The sequence below is a fragment of the Siniperca chuatsi genome, linkage group LG2, assembly GCF_020085105.1.
Source record: "Siniperca chuatsi isolate FFG_IHB_CAS linkage group LG2, ASM2008510v1, whole genome shotgun sequence".
Lineage (NCBI taxonomy): Eukaryota > Metazoa > Chordata > Actinopteri > Centrarchiformes > Sinipercidae > Siniperca > Siniperca chuatsi.
Window position 1 is genome coordinate 10,237,893 of NC_058043.1, and position 14,644 is coordinate 10,252,536.

Below are 14,644 nucleotides of genomic sequence, written 5' to 3' on the forward strand. Positions count from 1 at the left end.
GGAGGATCTTGCTCGCCTGCCCCGTTTCTCAGCACCCTCACTGTGAAATTAGCGAATACTGCAGCAAGAAGTGAGTGTGTGTGTCACGATCAAGAGGAAAGAGCAAGCGGGGATTAATATTTATAAAAAAAAACTCTCATCTGGCTGGTGACAGGTAACTATGAAACGGAGGCTGTAACGTTAGTTTGACTGAATATTCTCATTTGACATAAGTCGACAGTCTAATTATAGCTCACTTAGCTACTTGGGTGAGAGAACAAGGTGGTGGCTTGTCCTCATACTAACATTCGCCTTTTTCCTGCTTAGATAGTTTAATCCCTTATAATGAAGTATATGCAGTGTGGCTGTAGTTGGCAGGGCGTGTTTCTGTACAACTGTTGATACCTTCATTGTTGTTAGTTTCAAAGTCAAAGCAAGCAGATCAGATCCTGTTGGTATGTACAGTCTGTCCAACTGCTGCGACCTCAATGAGCAACTCCGCATGGCAAATCTCCTAATGAGCCATTTCTATTCCTGGGAACACTTAATGTCCTCATTATTAAGACTCCCACTTCTTAGAGGGCGTTGTTTGAACTGCCAACAGTGATTTTCAAACACAACAAAACATTTCGGAGGGTGAAATTTGAGAGCATGGGTGAGTTATTTAGGCTGAAACGCACAAGTTGGCTTAATTATGTTAAAAGAAAGATCTGAATCGACTTGGGAGCTCATTCGGGGCTTTTAATGTGTTTTAAATAGGGAGGTCCCATTCATGATCACTTCCAAGATTCACATAAAATTATTATAATATATTGTGATCGTCCTCCTAAATATGTTCAAATGTGTTGGGAAATCATCACACATGTGGCATTCATGCAAAAATATATACTTGATACACTTCCAGATAGATGTAGACAGCAAAAGTATAAGTGCTGAAACAATTAGTCAATTAATCGATTCGTCTAAGGACAGAAAATTATATTTTTAACTATTTTTGATAATAGGGTAAAAAAAATAAAAAATAAAAAAGCCAAACATTCCCAGGTTCCATCTTCTTAAATATGAGTGTGTGCTGCTTTTCTCAGTTTTATATCATTATAAATGATATAAACTGACTACCATGATATATCATGGTAGTCAGACAAAAGAAGAAATTTGAAGATGTCATCTTCCAAGATTTGGGAAATTGTGATTGATATTTTGTAAATTAAACAATCAAAACAATCGATTCAACTGAATAATCAATAATGAATATAGTTGCAGACTGAAAACTGTGGGAAAACTTTATTTTTCAAAATATGTTTGAACATTTCATCAGCATGTTCAACTACACACTATTAGTTGCATTAGTGTCTTCTAAATTGTATTGTTGTTTATATATTAGGGCTGCAACTAACGGTTATTACCATTATCAGTTAATCTGTTGATAATGTTTTGATCAATCTATTAATTGTTTGGACTATAAAATGTCAGAAAATAGTGACAAATGTACATCATAATTCACAGAGTACCAGGCGAGGTCTTCAGATTGCTTGGTTTGTCCAATGGACAATTGTTGTTGTCAACATTATTGTTGTTGATTAATTTTCCGTCAATCAATTAATCGACTAATTGTTTCATCACTTGTATAGAGTAGTTTAGAGTTAAATCAATTAGTCAATTGATTACAGAAAATCTGCATCAATTTTGATAATTGATTAATTGTTTAATTTTGGGGACAGGTTCCCGCTTCTAAAATGTGAAAAATTGCTGTTGATTTTAGTCTCCTATGACAGTAAACTGAATATCTTTGGCTTTTAGACGCCAGGTCAAAGCAGTTTTAACATGTCCCCTTGTCCTTGTGAAATTTTGATGGTCATTTTAAACTATTTTAGAAACATTAAAGACCAAACGATTAATAAAGAAAATAATCTGCAGATGAATCGATAATAAATAATCATTCGTCGCAGCTCTAGAGTAGATGGACTTGTGCTTCTGGTGGAGTCCTCTCAGCCAGCCAGCCAGCCCTGTTTGTCTGCTTATGAACAGAAGTCAATCATGAGGTGTCGGTTCTCTCAAAGCCATGCGGTGCATCCTCTGCCTCTGTCTTTGAGTTTGGTAATCACTCCGGCTGCCACCAGCTGACTCGACTCTCACATCTTGCCCTATTTCCTCTCAATAGTCTTTAAGAGCCAGGAGTATCTGCAAGTGTCTTCCTTTTGTGTATTTATAAATTCATGGCTGCTTGACAGAAGCCATGAAAGTGACCAGGCTGCGCGTCATTAATTTGAAAATGGCCAGCCAAGGTGGTGATTAGACTGTAAACAGGAGGAAACAACTAGCCCGGCTCTATCCAAAGATAACAAAATCCACCTACCAGCACCTGTAAAGCTCACTAATTAAAACGTCATATCTTATTTGTTCAATTTGTTCAAACCTGAAGTCTAAAAACACATGTTGCAGTTTTATGGCAGGTTATTGTGGATGTATTAATAGCCGCCACTCAGCCTTGCTGCCAATCCCCTGTGGCCCAAAAAACATTCTCCTCATAGACCACCATTATAAAAGAGACGTATGGAAAACTGATGACAGGACACCTCCAACTACAAACAAGGTCAGTTATGACTCTTTGTATTATGAATTTTTTTAAATAGGCGACATCTTTGAGTCTGGTATCCAGTTCTTTTCATACATCCATGGGGGTTATTTGCGTGACTATTTCTTGGCTGGGAGCAGTGACTTCCTGTAGTCTTGTTTATTATCGTGAGGTTTCCAAGAACCCAGCGAGACTTCTTTATGCTCTTTATGCTAAAGCTAAGCTAACCGGCTTCTGGCTGTAGCCTTATATTAACCGAACATAGCCAACATGAGAGTGGTATCAATCTACTCATCTAACTCTCAGCAGGAAAGCAAATTAGTGTATTCCCCAAAATGTCAAACTTTTTTTTTTTTAAACAAAAATCTTTTAATCTAAAAAAAAAACAATCTCCTTAAGTTCCTTTTATTTTTAGTTTGGAGTCTGAAAAATTTGAATTCTGACTTATTTTCTTTGCATGGATAAATAGGTCATTGTCTGAGGCCTTAACGGAGATGTCATACCTGGTTTTATGTCGTGGGCTGGCTGACTGTAGGGACATTTGATCATTTCCATGGGTGTAGCAGTAAAGTCATGACTCAGTGATACTAAGGAGCTAGTGTGTTTGTAGCACACGCCCAAAGAATGTGAGAGGCTGACCTGATCTCGTGTGTATATTCCTGCTGTTGTGTAAGAGAGCTCAGCACTCACATTTCAATTTCATGCACTTGAGCCCACAGCTTATACTCAGGAATCTCTACATTGTACCCATAAATGCTTGATCTGAAACAGCCTGAAGCTTTCTTGCAAGATTTGTGAGTTGTCACCCAACATCTGTTCCTGCATGTGAGCTGATGTCTTTAGCCTCCTGTCAGATTTAGTCAGATAAAATGTTTTTTACGTCAGGTTAAGGTGGTGTAGACAGCCGGTGTTGCAGGCTGTCTGCTCCGTCTCAGCCACAGCAGCTGCCAGTTAATGAACTTTGGCCCATTTCTCTGACAGACAGACTCGCAGAGGTGAGGCAAATTCTTGCATGCCTTCAGATCTAAAGGTTTCTTTGTTTTTTAAAAAAAACACAACAGCCCGTTAGCTTGTGTCTCTTGAGAAAAATAATTGTAAAAACACTTAATTCCTTATTAGAAATGAGTTGTGTTGACTGCCAACGATGCTGGAGGGCATTCGTGTAAAAGTCATGTCACTGAAGTACATTAAAAGTCTTTTTTTTTTTATGTAGTAAAATAAGTTTAGCATCGTTCCATAGAGATTTAGGCTAGACTTGTAATCTCTGGGTGAATGTTTACCTGTCAAACTGACAAACAGTCAAAATCCAGCCTTGGTTTTATTGCTCTTTTTACTTTTTACTAGTTTGACTGAGCTCCTTGACAACTCCTGTGTAATGACAACACCAAAAACCCAGGAAATAACTTTTCAATGTTGATATCAGCTGATTTGTAACTCCGGCCTTTCTGAGTTTAGTGTCAAAGAAAGAGGTGCAGCCCTGGGAAGCCTGTTAGACGAGCAAAGCAATCGTACTCTGACTCATTTCCTGTAATATGTTTGCTTGTTTGCAGGACCTCAGAACAAAAAAGTCACATCATCTCAGAAACAGCAGGCCTTTTATTGGTCAGATGTTTGTCTATGTTCAGCATTGTTGTTGATTTTAAACTCATATGAGGATTGAAAGGCAGCTGTACCTCAATGTTCAGGGTCAATCTCTGCTCTGTGCTAACTCTGCTCAGCTTGTTGCATAACTCCTGTTGGCCCCTAAGCCTCAAAACCTCCTTAGAGGAAGAGAGAGGTGGTGTGTTCATTAACCCGGGGTTTTGCTCAAATAGTTGTAGGAAGTAATGGTGCTTTGCTTTTTCTATGTCTTTTAATGGCTCCCCATGTTGTGTTTGGATCAATTTTTATGTTTACAGAGTCTGAGAGCATTCACTTTACACTTTGTCTCCTTCATTGCTTAGCGGCACAGTGAACTCACACGTACTGCGACGGCTTCATTTATTTCTGTTAACGTTTGGTCCGCAACTGTTATTATTTCCATGATGAATCTGTGGATTACATTTAGTTTAATCTTTAAGTCAGTTAAACGCCCAAAAATTGTAAAAAATGTCCACTGTAGTTTCCTTGATCACAAGTTGACGTCTTCAGTTTACTGACCAACAGTTCGAAACCCCGAAGTATAGAATGATGATATAAGAGGTAAACAACAAATCCTCCTAATTCAGAAGCTGGAACCAGCAAATCTTTGGCAAGTTTGCTTGATAAATGACTTAAACGATGAATGAATTATTGATTTTCTGGTCATTGATTAACTGTGAAATTGTTTCAACACTAGCTGACTTTACAGAGGTTTTCATTTTTAGCACTTTATAGTCTCTGGGTAGCTAAGCAAGCAAAATATGTACTGTAAGATATACTTTATGTAGATAATGTGTATCTACTGAGACTGACTGTCTCTAACAATGATAATTAAAGATAGGCATTTTGTTACCTTTGGACAGAGCCAAGCTAGCTTTTTCCCCCCCTGTTTACACACTTTATGCTAAGCTAAGCTAACCGGCTGCTGGAGCTAGCTCATTATTTACTGTACAGACTTGACAGTGGTATTAATCTTCTCATCTAACTCTCGGCAGAGAGTTAGAGAGAAGAAAGCAAATAAGCGTATTTTCCAAAATATCAAACTACTCCTTTAAGGATGTCATTGTAAGGTATAATTTTAGAACGCTGGTTTACAGCCTGTGGGTCAGGGTCCCCCTGAGGAATTGCAACCTAAATGTGAGGAGTCTTGTGAAGAATAAAGAAATAAGATGGTTATAGGTTATGGTAATTTATTTTTTTTTTTATATTTCTCTCTAATCTTTGCATTTTTCTTTTGACATGCTAGATACTTATACCTCTTCAGGCCGGTTTTCCAATTAAACAATATGAGAAAGAAAAATCACTCATTGGTTGAACTGCTTACAACTTATAAACATATGCACTATGCTGTGACGAGGCGTCGTATTATCGGGCGTTCAGACTGAAATCAGCCCCGTTTTAAAACAGGTCCAGTGTCAGTTACAGATCAGTAAATTTGAAGGCTTTTCAGATTCCAAAACACTGCGCAGTGGTTTATAATACTATGAGACAATATTTTACAACTCTGGAAAGTTAGTAGAAGTTAGTCAGTAGAAATACGTTCATGTTTCAAAGTAATCCATCAGGAAGGTGCGCTTGCATGAATGATTGGCCAACGCATTGCCTTGCCGGATGACATAGCGTTGCGTTTTGACAAAACTGGAGCCAGGTTTTTTTGCTGGAGCTCCCTAAACTGGCACCCCTGCAGCATCGCTGGACTGGCCTTATTCAAAATAACGTCACAAGCCAAAAATGTTGGACCACTTCTAGAAGAATGGGAGGAAGAATGCTAATTGGTCGCTAATATAAATAGCTCATATCACTTTATCAGGTTGCATATTTGTTCTCCAGCTTGTGTTATAACTTAATGCAGTAAGAAGTGATAAAATGTACGCTTTTATTACAATAAATACAACCCCGGCTAAAAGACGAGTTAACTAAAGTTCAGTCAGTTCAGTATTATTCAGTATTATTTTGCTATCTTTGCTTACAGTATGTCTGTTTGATGTTTAACCTGCAAGTAACACAGTGTTCCTGCTGTCTCACAGTTATAGTTGGTCCTCAGTCAACCTCAGCATGATTGAAGGCTTTATGAATATGTTAGCATACCTCTTTGCACCACTGGATAAATCTCAGTTATGTTGTGTAGAGTCCCAGTGACATGTAAATGAAAATGTCTGCACCCTGAATTGAGTGATGGTTATGTAGAGCCGCCAGAATGATGTTGAACTATTTCTGCTTTTGTCACAGCTTTCATGAGGATGGTTAATCTCTCAGTGACACCTTTTGCTTTTATTCAGTAGTGTGTAAGTCAAAGGTCAGCCAGCTAATACCAGTTGCAGATATGTGGTACCCATTCACATGTGATTGAATCAGGGTGGGATCAGGATCTGATATGAATGTGGAGAGGATGAATGCTGGCTGAAACATGATAAACAGGCTTGATCTGGATGACAACAGTAGTAAAATCGGTTACTACTGGCAACCACCGAAACTTCCTCCTCAGTTGTTGCTGTCATTAGTGTCCATTAGCGCCTAAATTGAGGGCATCAGTCATAGGTAGCCTGAGTATGCAGCACAGTTTGTGACTATATGGGACATTTTCACGCATAATTTCCGTTGGTCAATGTGTCAAGATGTTCCATCATCGACTTCCAATATCACTGCCACCAAGGACAAGCTATCGTGCAGTGCAAAGAGGGCGACAGTGTGCATGTATGTGTGAGTAAGCATGCGTGTGTGCTTGCATGTGTTGCGTTGCCTCTGGCAGCCCTCTCTGTGTCCCGGCTCTGCTGAGGCCTGTCCAAACAGAACTGCAGCCAAAAGCTCCTCCCAGGCTTCACAGAACAGGAAGTGGATTGTTTTGTTTCACAGGGTGAGCCTCTGAGGCCTCGGTGCTGCAGTCTCTCACTTGTTTGGCTTTGAACCCATCATCTAGTTTAGACCATCTCCGGTCCAGTTGGTAATCTCTGGAAATCAAAAGATAATGTGCAGTTTCTCTGGAATAAGTATTCATCCCAGTATCAAACCCACTTACAGAACGAAAGTGGAAGCAGTCTCTGTTCTCATTAAATATTCTGTTTTTTGTTGAATATAATCTCATATCATTTGAAGCATTTGAAACTGCAGCTGAAGTGAATGATGATTTTTGGTCGTCATGATTTGCTTACTTGTCTTTCAGTACATATTAAACATGTAGAAATAACAGGAGTGAGCACACTAGCAGTATTTGCTACAGCAACCTAAATTCAAAATTGAGTCTTTGGCATCTCTATGCAAAGCCTGTGCAGCTGTAACTGAACACTGCACCAGAAGGAGTGGGCCTTTGGGCAAAAGGAAGAAAATGTGAACAAACCATGACCAGAATTTCCATAAGAAGGAACGACTAACCCAAGATGTTAATAAAACTGTCAAACAAGAAAACACACCCGAAATTTCCAGTATGGCTACTGGTTATGCCAAGTCCAAATATCCATGGAAACAGGATTTATTAATAATGTATTCTCTTGTATCCTTTTTTGTTTCTTCTTTTACTCTTTCCTTTCTTTGCTCACTTTGCAACCCAACCCATTTATTCATATAACATGTATATATTAATTTGCTTTAATAAATGTATGCACTTTTGCAGAATTTATATAAATGTACATATTTCTGAGCTTTTTATGGATATTTATGCATATTTATGCCCTTGTATCTTATTTTGTTATTTTGACACTACCAAAACAATTCATAGGTAAATCAGTGCATATTTCCCTGTTAATCTGTGCAATGACTTTTCTTATTCAACAGTTATTGAGTTGAGTTTAAAATCCAACAATACCCCTTGTATTTATGTTTGCCACAGTATAATATGCAAGCTCCTTTTAACCTCAAAATGTTAAGTAGAGCTGCAACAATTAGTCGATTAATTGATCAGCAGAAAATGAATTGACAACCATTTTTAGGAAAAAATACCAAAATTATCTGGTTCCAGTTTCTGGTTGGACAAAAAGACATTTGAAGACTTTTCCACTTTTTCACTTATTTGCCAGCTGTTTCCAGTCTTTGTGCTAAGCTAAGCTAAGTGGCAGCTGGTGGTAGCTTCTTATTTGCTGTACAGACATGAGTGGTATCAATCTTATCATTTAACTCTCTGCAAGAAAGCAAATATGCGCATTTCCCAAAATGTCAAACTATTTCTTTAGTAAAATCCACATAACATATGGGTTCCTTTTTATTTTCTTTGTAAATGTAAACTCAGCTGTTTAATATAATGCAAATGCTACTGATCAAGCTTATGATTTGTTTAGACTTTGCAAATGTTGACAGGTATTAGCTTTAAAATGTAGGAACATTGAGATATTAATTTTGCACAAATCCCCCAGCCCTGCATGGAAGAAATGATTTTTAGCAAGCCATCTAGATTAAATTGGTGACACCAATCCGCTGATCTGTTATGGTACCAAAACAACAATAGTTTGACTAATAACTTCAGTCCGTATTCGTGGTGATTTTTTTTTTTATGGTTTGATGCTATTTACTGAAAGGTCTGCTGTTGCTAAGCATCCGAGCAGAGATTAAAAGTGGGCGTTGGGGCAGACTCAACTCAAAAGTTTTGCCAGTAGCACTGAAAGATTAATTTCCCCTGATAAGTGGGTGCCCTCGTGAAGAGTATTGCTGTCAAGACTGTCTGGCAGAAAGTGGATGAGGTGAGAAGCCAAATGACTATATGCACAGCTGCTCGCAGGCAGCGGGTCTCCGGCTCATCCATCAGCTGCACTGCTAACTCATCCCCACACAGCCTGCACTAACTAAACCAGTCCTCTCATCTGGGGTTATTGCAGAAATGTTTCTTGGTTGGTTTAGTGGATTGTATTTTTGCACAGGAACCCAGCAAAGCTTCATCCTTGCAGGCCTGAAGCTTAGCTGTAAAATTTAACCCTGCATCCATCTTTGTCTGACATGGTTTTGTTTTGGCGTGAAATGCTTGCATGGTATTTTCTTTCTCTGCAGTGACACACATGCTCACAATTCTTTAAACCACATGTACTGTAAGCAGTTACAGCTTAACACTGGAAGAACGCATGGGCTGGCAGGTTTAGCTTTTGTTACTTTAATGCAAAGTGATTTTGAGATAATTAGGATATTGTCTACTATCAGAGTATTCCTGAAGAGAACTGAAGAAACATCTGTAGAGATCAAAAGCAGGGTAATGTTTTGTTTGCTTTAGGACTCTACCAAGTAGTTTACCAGCTGCTCTGATTTCCCAGACGCTTTTCTTTTCCACACAAGTTGCAGAGACAAACATGGCGGAGCAGGAGCCTGATAGCACATTCCTTCATGTCTCAGCTTGTCTCAACAACCCCCACACCCCCACCCCCGCCCCTCTCTTTCTGTTCCCTGTCACTCCACTATCTTCCTCCTTCTCCTCTGTTCTTCATGTAGCTTTGTAGTCTAGATTTGGCATTGGGGATTCAAGGTCTGTGACTGCAGTTGTCTGTGACAACGTGCAGATCAAGGAGCACTCCCTTAGGTGTAATGTGATGCAGTACTGTCAATCAGTGATGTCAGAGTGGTTGCTTTGGAGCCACACAGCATGAGCAGAAAAAGTTTTGTACAACATTGTGTTCTTGATTTATCTTGTTCCTGCAATCTCTACAAATAATTTAAATATCTGTAGTGTGGAATACACAAATGGATGACAAAGTGTGACAGTGTTATTTGGCTCGTTCCTGCAGCACGACAAGTGAAATCTCCCATAAGGGCAAAAAAGTCTTTTGTCTTTTGTGGCACTCCTGATAATTTTGACACTCAGCAGTCAGTCTTTTTTTTTTTTTTTTTTTTTGTATGTCTGTTTGTGACAAATTCTTAAAAACCCTCCTCTTGTTACTCAACAGAGATGGCAGCTATTCGGAAGAAGCTGGTGATTGTCGGGGATGGAGCTTGCGGAAAAACATGTCTTCTCATTGTTTTCAGTAAAGACCAGTTTCCTGAAGTCTACGTCCCGACAGTGTTTGAGAACTACATCGCTGATATTGAAGTTGATGGAAAACAGGTTTGTACATTTGACACCCAAGTAAGCAGTCTAGAAGTGGTTGTGTCTGTCATCTTCGCATCCACATAGAAAGTCTTTCCGTTTGTGTCATACACCACACTGTCCTTAAGTTAAGTAATAATATGAATGGCCAAATTGATGCTAAGCCTTAGTTACTGTTGCTACGCCTGTCAAGTTTCCGTTCTTGCACAGCACATAATATAAAATGATGGCAGATTTACCACTCAAGATTCTTAGTAATATTTGAAACAATGACTTCTTGATTTTTAGACATAGGTAGACAAAAGCAGCTTCTCACTTCTAGCCAGCTGAAATGACAACTGTCACTGTCGATATGCTCTTGATGGCTATATCATTAAAATGGAAATTGTAACCCTACAAAGTAATGTAGTATGAAAAAATGGCCTTGGCCTTGGAAGTAGTGCTGGATTAGGTGTAGGTAGTAAGATAGATGGCATCTTAAGTTAGAGCAGACAAACTCACTGTTTAATCCAATCCTCACACTTTTGCTGTTGTATTTTTGGTTAAAAAGGCTAAAAACAAAGACACCACACACCATCACTCTTACTACAGCACCATGCACACCTGCTTTAACGTGGAGAAATCCAAAGTGTTACAGACCTGCCTAAGTATAGAGTTATTTCAGACACAGCCAGAGTTATGAAACCAATTACATTAAAGTCCTACTAGTGTCTTGAATCTGAGTCACGGGGAGTTGATCAACGAGGGTCGAGTCTGAGCCACAGATGTCAAAGGGTTTTGTTCTCTTGAGCTGACCACCGCTGCAGGATCACCACTTGGCAAAACAGGAAATGACTCTCCTTCCCAGCTTCCTGTTCAGACAGGGAACAAGGACGTCTCCTGGCAATCCCCCTCCTCACATCAGGACCCTCCTCCTCATCCTGCCCGATAAACGTCTCTCATTTCCTGTCCTGGTCGCACTTAGATGCTGGGAGGCAAGGAAGGGTTAACTGTTGTGTTCTGGACAGGAAATACAAAGTTAGGGATCCATGATGGACATCGGTCTAGAGGGAGATAATTTTGGTGTCGGCCTCTTTAGTTATCCCCCTGCAGCTTTCGAGAGGATGGCCGCCCCATAAGAAGTAGCCCATTATACAACCAGCTGGACTGTGTTCTCAGCCCCTAAATTTGAGTCACCCCCTACAAGGGTAAAAAACATTTTCTTTCTCTCACCTTCAGTGCAGTGGGCAGACTCTAAAAATAGCTGTTTTTTTTCCCTCGTTCTTTTCCTCCCCAAAGTCTGCAGCTTACAGTAAGTCCAGTGGGAACATAGCCGCTCCGGCTGCTCGTACAATCTCAACAGTGTGCTGCCACCTCCCACCCTCTGCCTCTGCAAACCTCTATTTTGGGACCGTTGACTGATGCTTGTGCTCTCTGTGGGCATACCAGAATCTATTGTCATTCAGTACAGTTCCAGTATTTAAAACTTTGCAAAAGTCCCCCCCCACCCCAAACACAGTGAGTCAGCTAAAGAGCGGAGTCGAGTGAAGACTGGCTGTTAATGCCTGTACAGGGACAGAAGGTATCTGGTTTGATGCTTGCTAATCTCCCATTTTCCCTAATTGAATTAATCAGTGGTGTGATGGGATGAGGCCAGTCCCTGAGTTCATTTCCACACTGACAACATAACAGACTTTATGAAGCTGATTAGGTCAGACCTGTAATGGTGATGAGAAGCAAATATTTAAACATTGAAGTTATGCAAGATATGTGTGGCAAGAGGAGATAAATGTTCCGAGGTTAAGTAATATTAACATTATATACTTCCTGGTATTTATTGGCCATTGGGAAAATCACTCAGATGCACCGCATGCCTCAAGGTTCATACTCGTCATACTCCAAATAGTCACAGCTCTCAGTGGATGAGAAAAGAAACTTCATAACTAATGATGTTGTGACTGGTTAAATGTTTTTTTGTGTGTTCATCCGGTACAGTGAGCAACATTACGACTACTCTGGGCAGACAGCAAATTTTAATTTAAAGAAAGGTTCAAATCGCAAAACTTTCAACAAAATGACATAAATGAATGAATCATGGAGATAATAAGGAGTAACAGGAGAATCACTTCCAAAACCAAGATGAATCCACCTTCATGTACAGCATATGTATTTTGTTTGTCTACTACTAATCTTACAATGTTTTTCTTGTGATTTCTCCCAGGTGGAGTTGGCGCTGTGGGATACTGCAGGCCAAGAGGACTACGACAGGCTGAGGCCTCTCTCCTACCCTGACACAGACGTCATCCTCATGTGCTTCTCCATCGACAGCCCAGACAGTTTAGGTAAGGAACTGCTGACATGCAGAAGCCTATTGTAAAACATTTTATTTGTATAACCTATGTCTAAACAGGTTAGTCTAGCTGAGACGGCAGCAGCGCAGAAAGCTGACTAATATGATAAACTTATAAAAATTCATGACTACGTATGAAAGTGATCTTGTTAAATGTTATCGTGTTTATCTTCACAGAATCAAGGCCGTTCATATCAGCTAAGCAAGCTGTTAGCCTTAATGGACTTGATGGGAAGTAGGATTAGTGCAGCTAAAAACATCTCTGCCTCGAGCAGTCTGCAGAGCAATCCATCATGAGAAGTGTTCTGCACCGTGACTCTGCACTGCCTGTCCCTTTTTATAGACCCCCCCCACCCCCCACCCACCCACACCCTCAAGTGTTTCAGCTCACTTCTTGTCTCTCCCGGGACAGAAAATATCCCTGAGAAGTGGACGCCTGAGGTGAAGCACTTCTGTCCCAATGTTCCCATCATCCTGGTGGGGAACAAGAAGGACCTGAGGAATGATGAGCACACACGGAGAGAGCTGGCCAAGATGAAGCAGGTACAAAAGCCTCTGAAGGTCAATGAACTGTGGAATGGGGTAATAAGGTACAAGTAGGACTGCATTAAAAAACCACAAGGGGCTACTTTGTTGGCATGTTGCCTCAGGCACCAGTAAAGGTATGGTCACATTACACTTCCATCAGGCGAATATTTGTTCCATCTCCCATTCACTTCTGTTGAATCCCACTCAACCGACGAATTCAAGTCTGCATTTCCTGTTTCAGCGCGATCTCCAGCTGGCTTTGGCAGGTTAGAGTTCACCTCTGTTCAACTTTGACCGTGCGGATGTAGACTCAGAGTCAGCCAAGAGAAACACTGATGCACTGTGTTTAAAAATGGAGAAGTCAATATTCTAGTGTGTTTCATCCCCATGTTTAGTACATTCATTACACTGCTAGCTGCTACCAGCTGCAGCATCGCACCACAGACAGTTTACAGTTTTTGATCACTCTGCTCAACATTTTTTCACCACATTGGAACCGTGATATCATGTCCTTTTTCAGGGCTGAATGCGGGGCAATTTTGTTGAGCGGAAGCTTAATGTGACAGTACCTTGAGACGATAAAATGTGATCCAGAAAGGCAGGTTTGAGTAATACATCCATGAATTTGAAGGCTTATTAGACTCCAAAACACTGCACAGTGGTTTATAACACTATGAGACACGAGTTTACAAATCTGGAAAGTTATGATGATGACCGTCGTTTCATCATCTGTCTTCACATGACAAATATTGATCAGAGAAGACAATTTTCTAAAATAGGAAAAGCCAAAAGAAAGATTAATTGAAATGAAATCCCTCACTATCTCCCTTTTTTAATCATTTTTTTACCTATCACTGAAAGTTAACTTCTCTTGGGGAACAAACGTTGACAGCACTCTGAAAAGGCTGTTACTGGCCTGTAATAACAGCAACATACTGGTTTACTGTGTCACAGAATGGCACAGCATGCCACTATGGCTCATTCTCTGTCTGTCTCCAGGTCCAGCTGATAATAGGAACATGTTGACAAAGCTCTCCAGCTCTTTCAGATGGCAACTGTCAGCTTTTCCTTTCTGTAGGAACTGTTTGACAAAGAGTAGCACTAAGTCATCAGTTCAAGTGTTTTGGGCAGACATTGTTGGCTCGACATGTGTAAGCTATGATGTGACTGGGAGGGTCAGTGAAGTTTGTACTTGAGGCTCTGATTCCAATATAGCTGTCATCATTTCAAGACGGTGCAGGCAGGCATAAAAATACAGGTGCACCAAATTTAGCTTATTTGGTTTTATAAGGGACTGTACAGAAATGATTGAGGTGGTCAGGTGGACTGAACATGTTAAGGGCTGCTACTAACAATTGTTTTATTATCGATTAATATGCCAATTACTTTCTCGATTAATTGTTTAGTCTATAAAATGTTAGATGTTAGCTACAGTAATTGCTTGTTTTGTCAGACCAACAGTCCAAAACCCAAAGATATTCAATTTACTGTCATATTTCACAAAGAGCAGCAGCAAAAACTGAAACTAGAGAATATTTGGCACTGTTGCTTAACTGAATCGATTATTGAAGTAGTTGTCGATTAATTTTCTTATTCGACTAATCCTTGCAGCTCTGTT

The 14,644-nt window shown here is 39.9% G+C and overlaps 1 protein-coding gene across 2 annotated transcripts in view; it reads left to right on the forward strand.

Annotated features, from left to right (window-relative positions):
- Window positions 1-14,644, forward strand: part of LOC122884762 (rho-related GTP-binding protein RhoA-D-like) — an 18,175-nt gene continuing 3,531 nt past the window's right edge. Inside the window, exons 1-5 of one of the 2 annotated variants that reach the window (XM_044215092.1) lie at window positions 33-154; window positions 2,422-2,572; window positions 10,030-10,187; window positions 12,370-12,490; window positions 12,911-13,041. In XM_044215092.1, coding sequence (XP_044071027.1) covers window positions 10,032-10,187; window positions 12,370-12,490; window positions 12,911-13,041 — 408 coding nt within the window. In that variant the 5' untranslated portion in view covers window positions 33-154; window positions 2,422-2,572; window positions 10,030-10,031. Of the gene's footprint in view, window positions 155-2,421; window positions 2,573-10,029; window positions 10,188-12,369; window positions 12,491-12,910; window positions 13,042-14,644 lie in introns of both variants that reach the window. The other variant, XM_044215086.1, reaches the window with a different exon arrangement.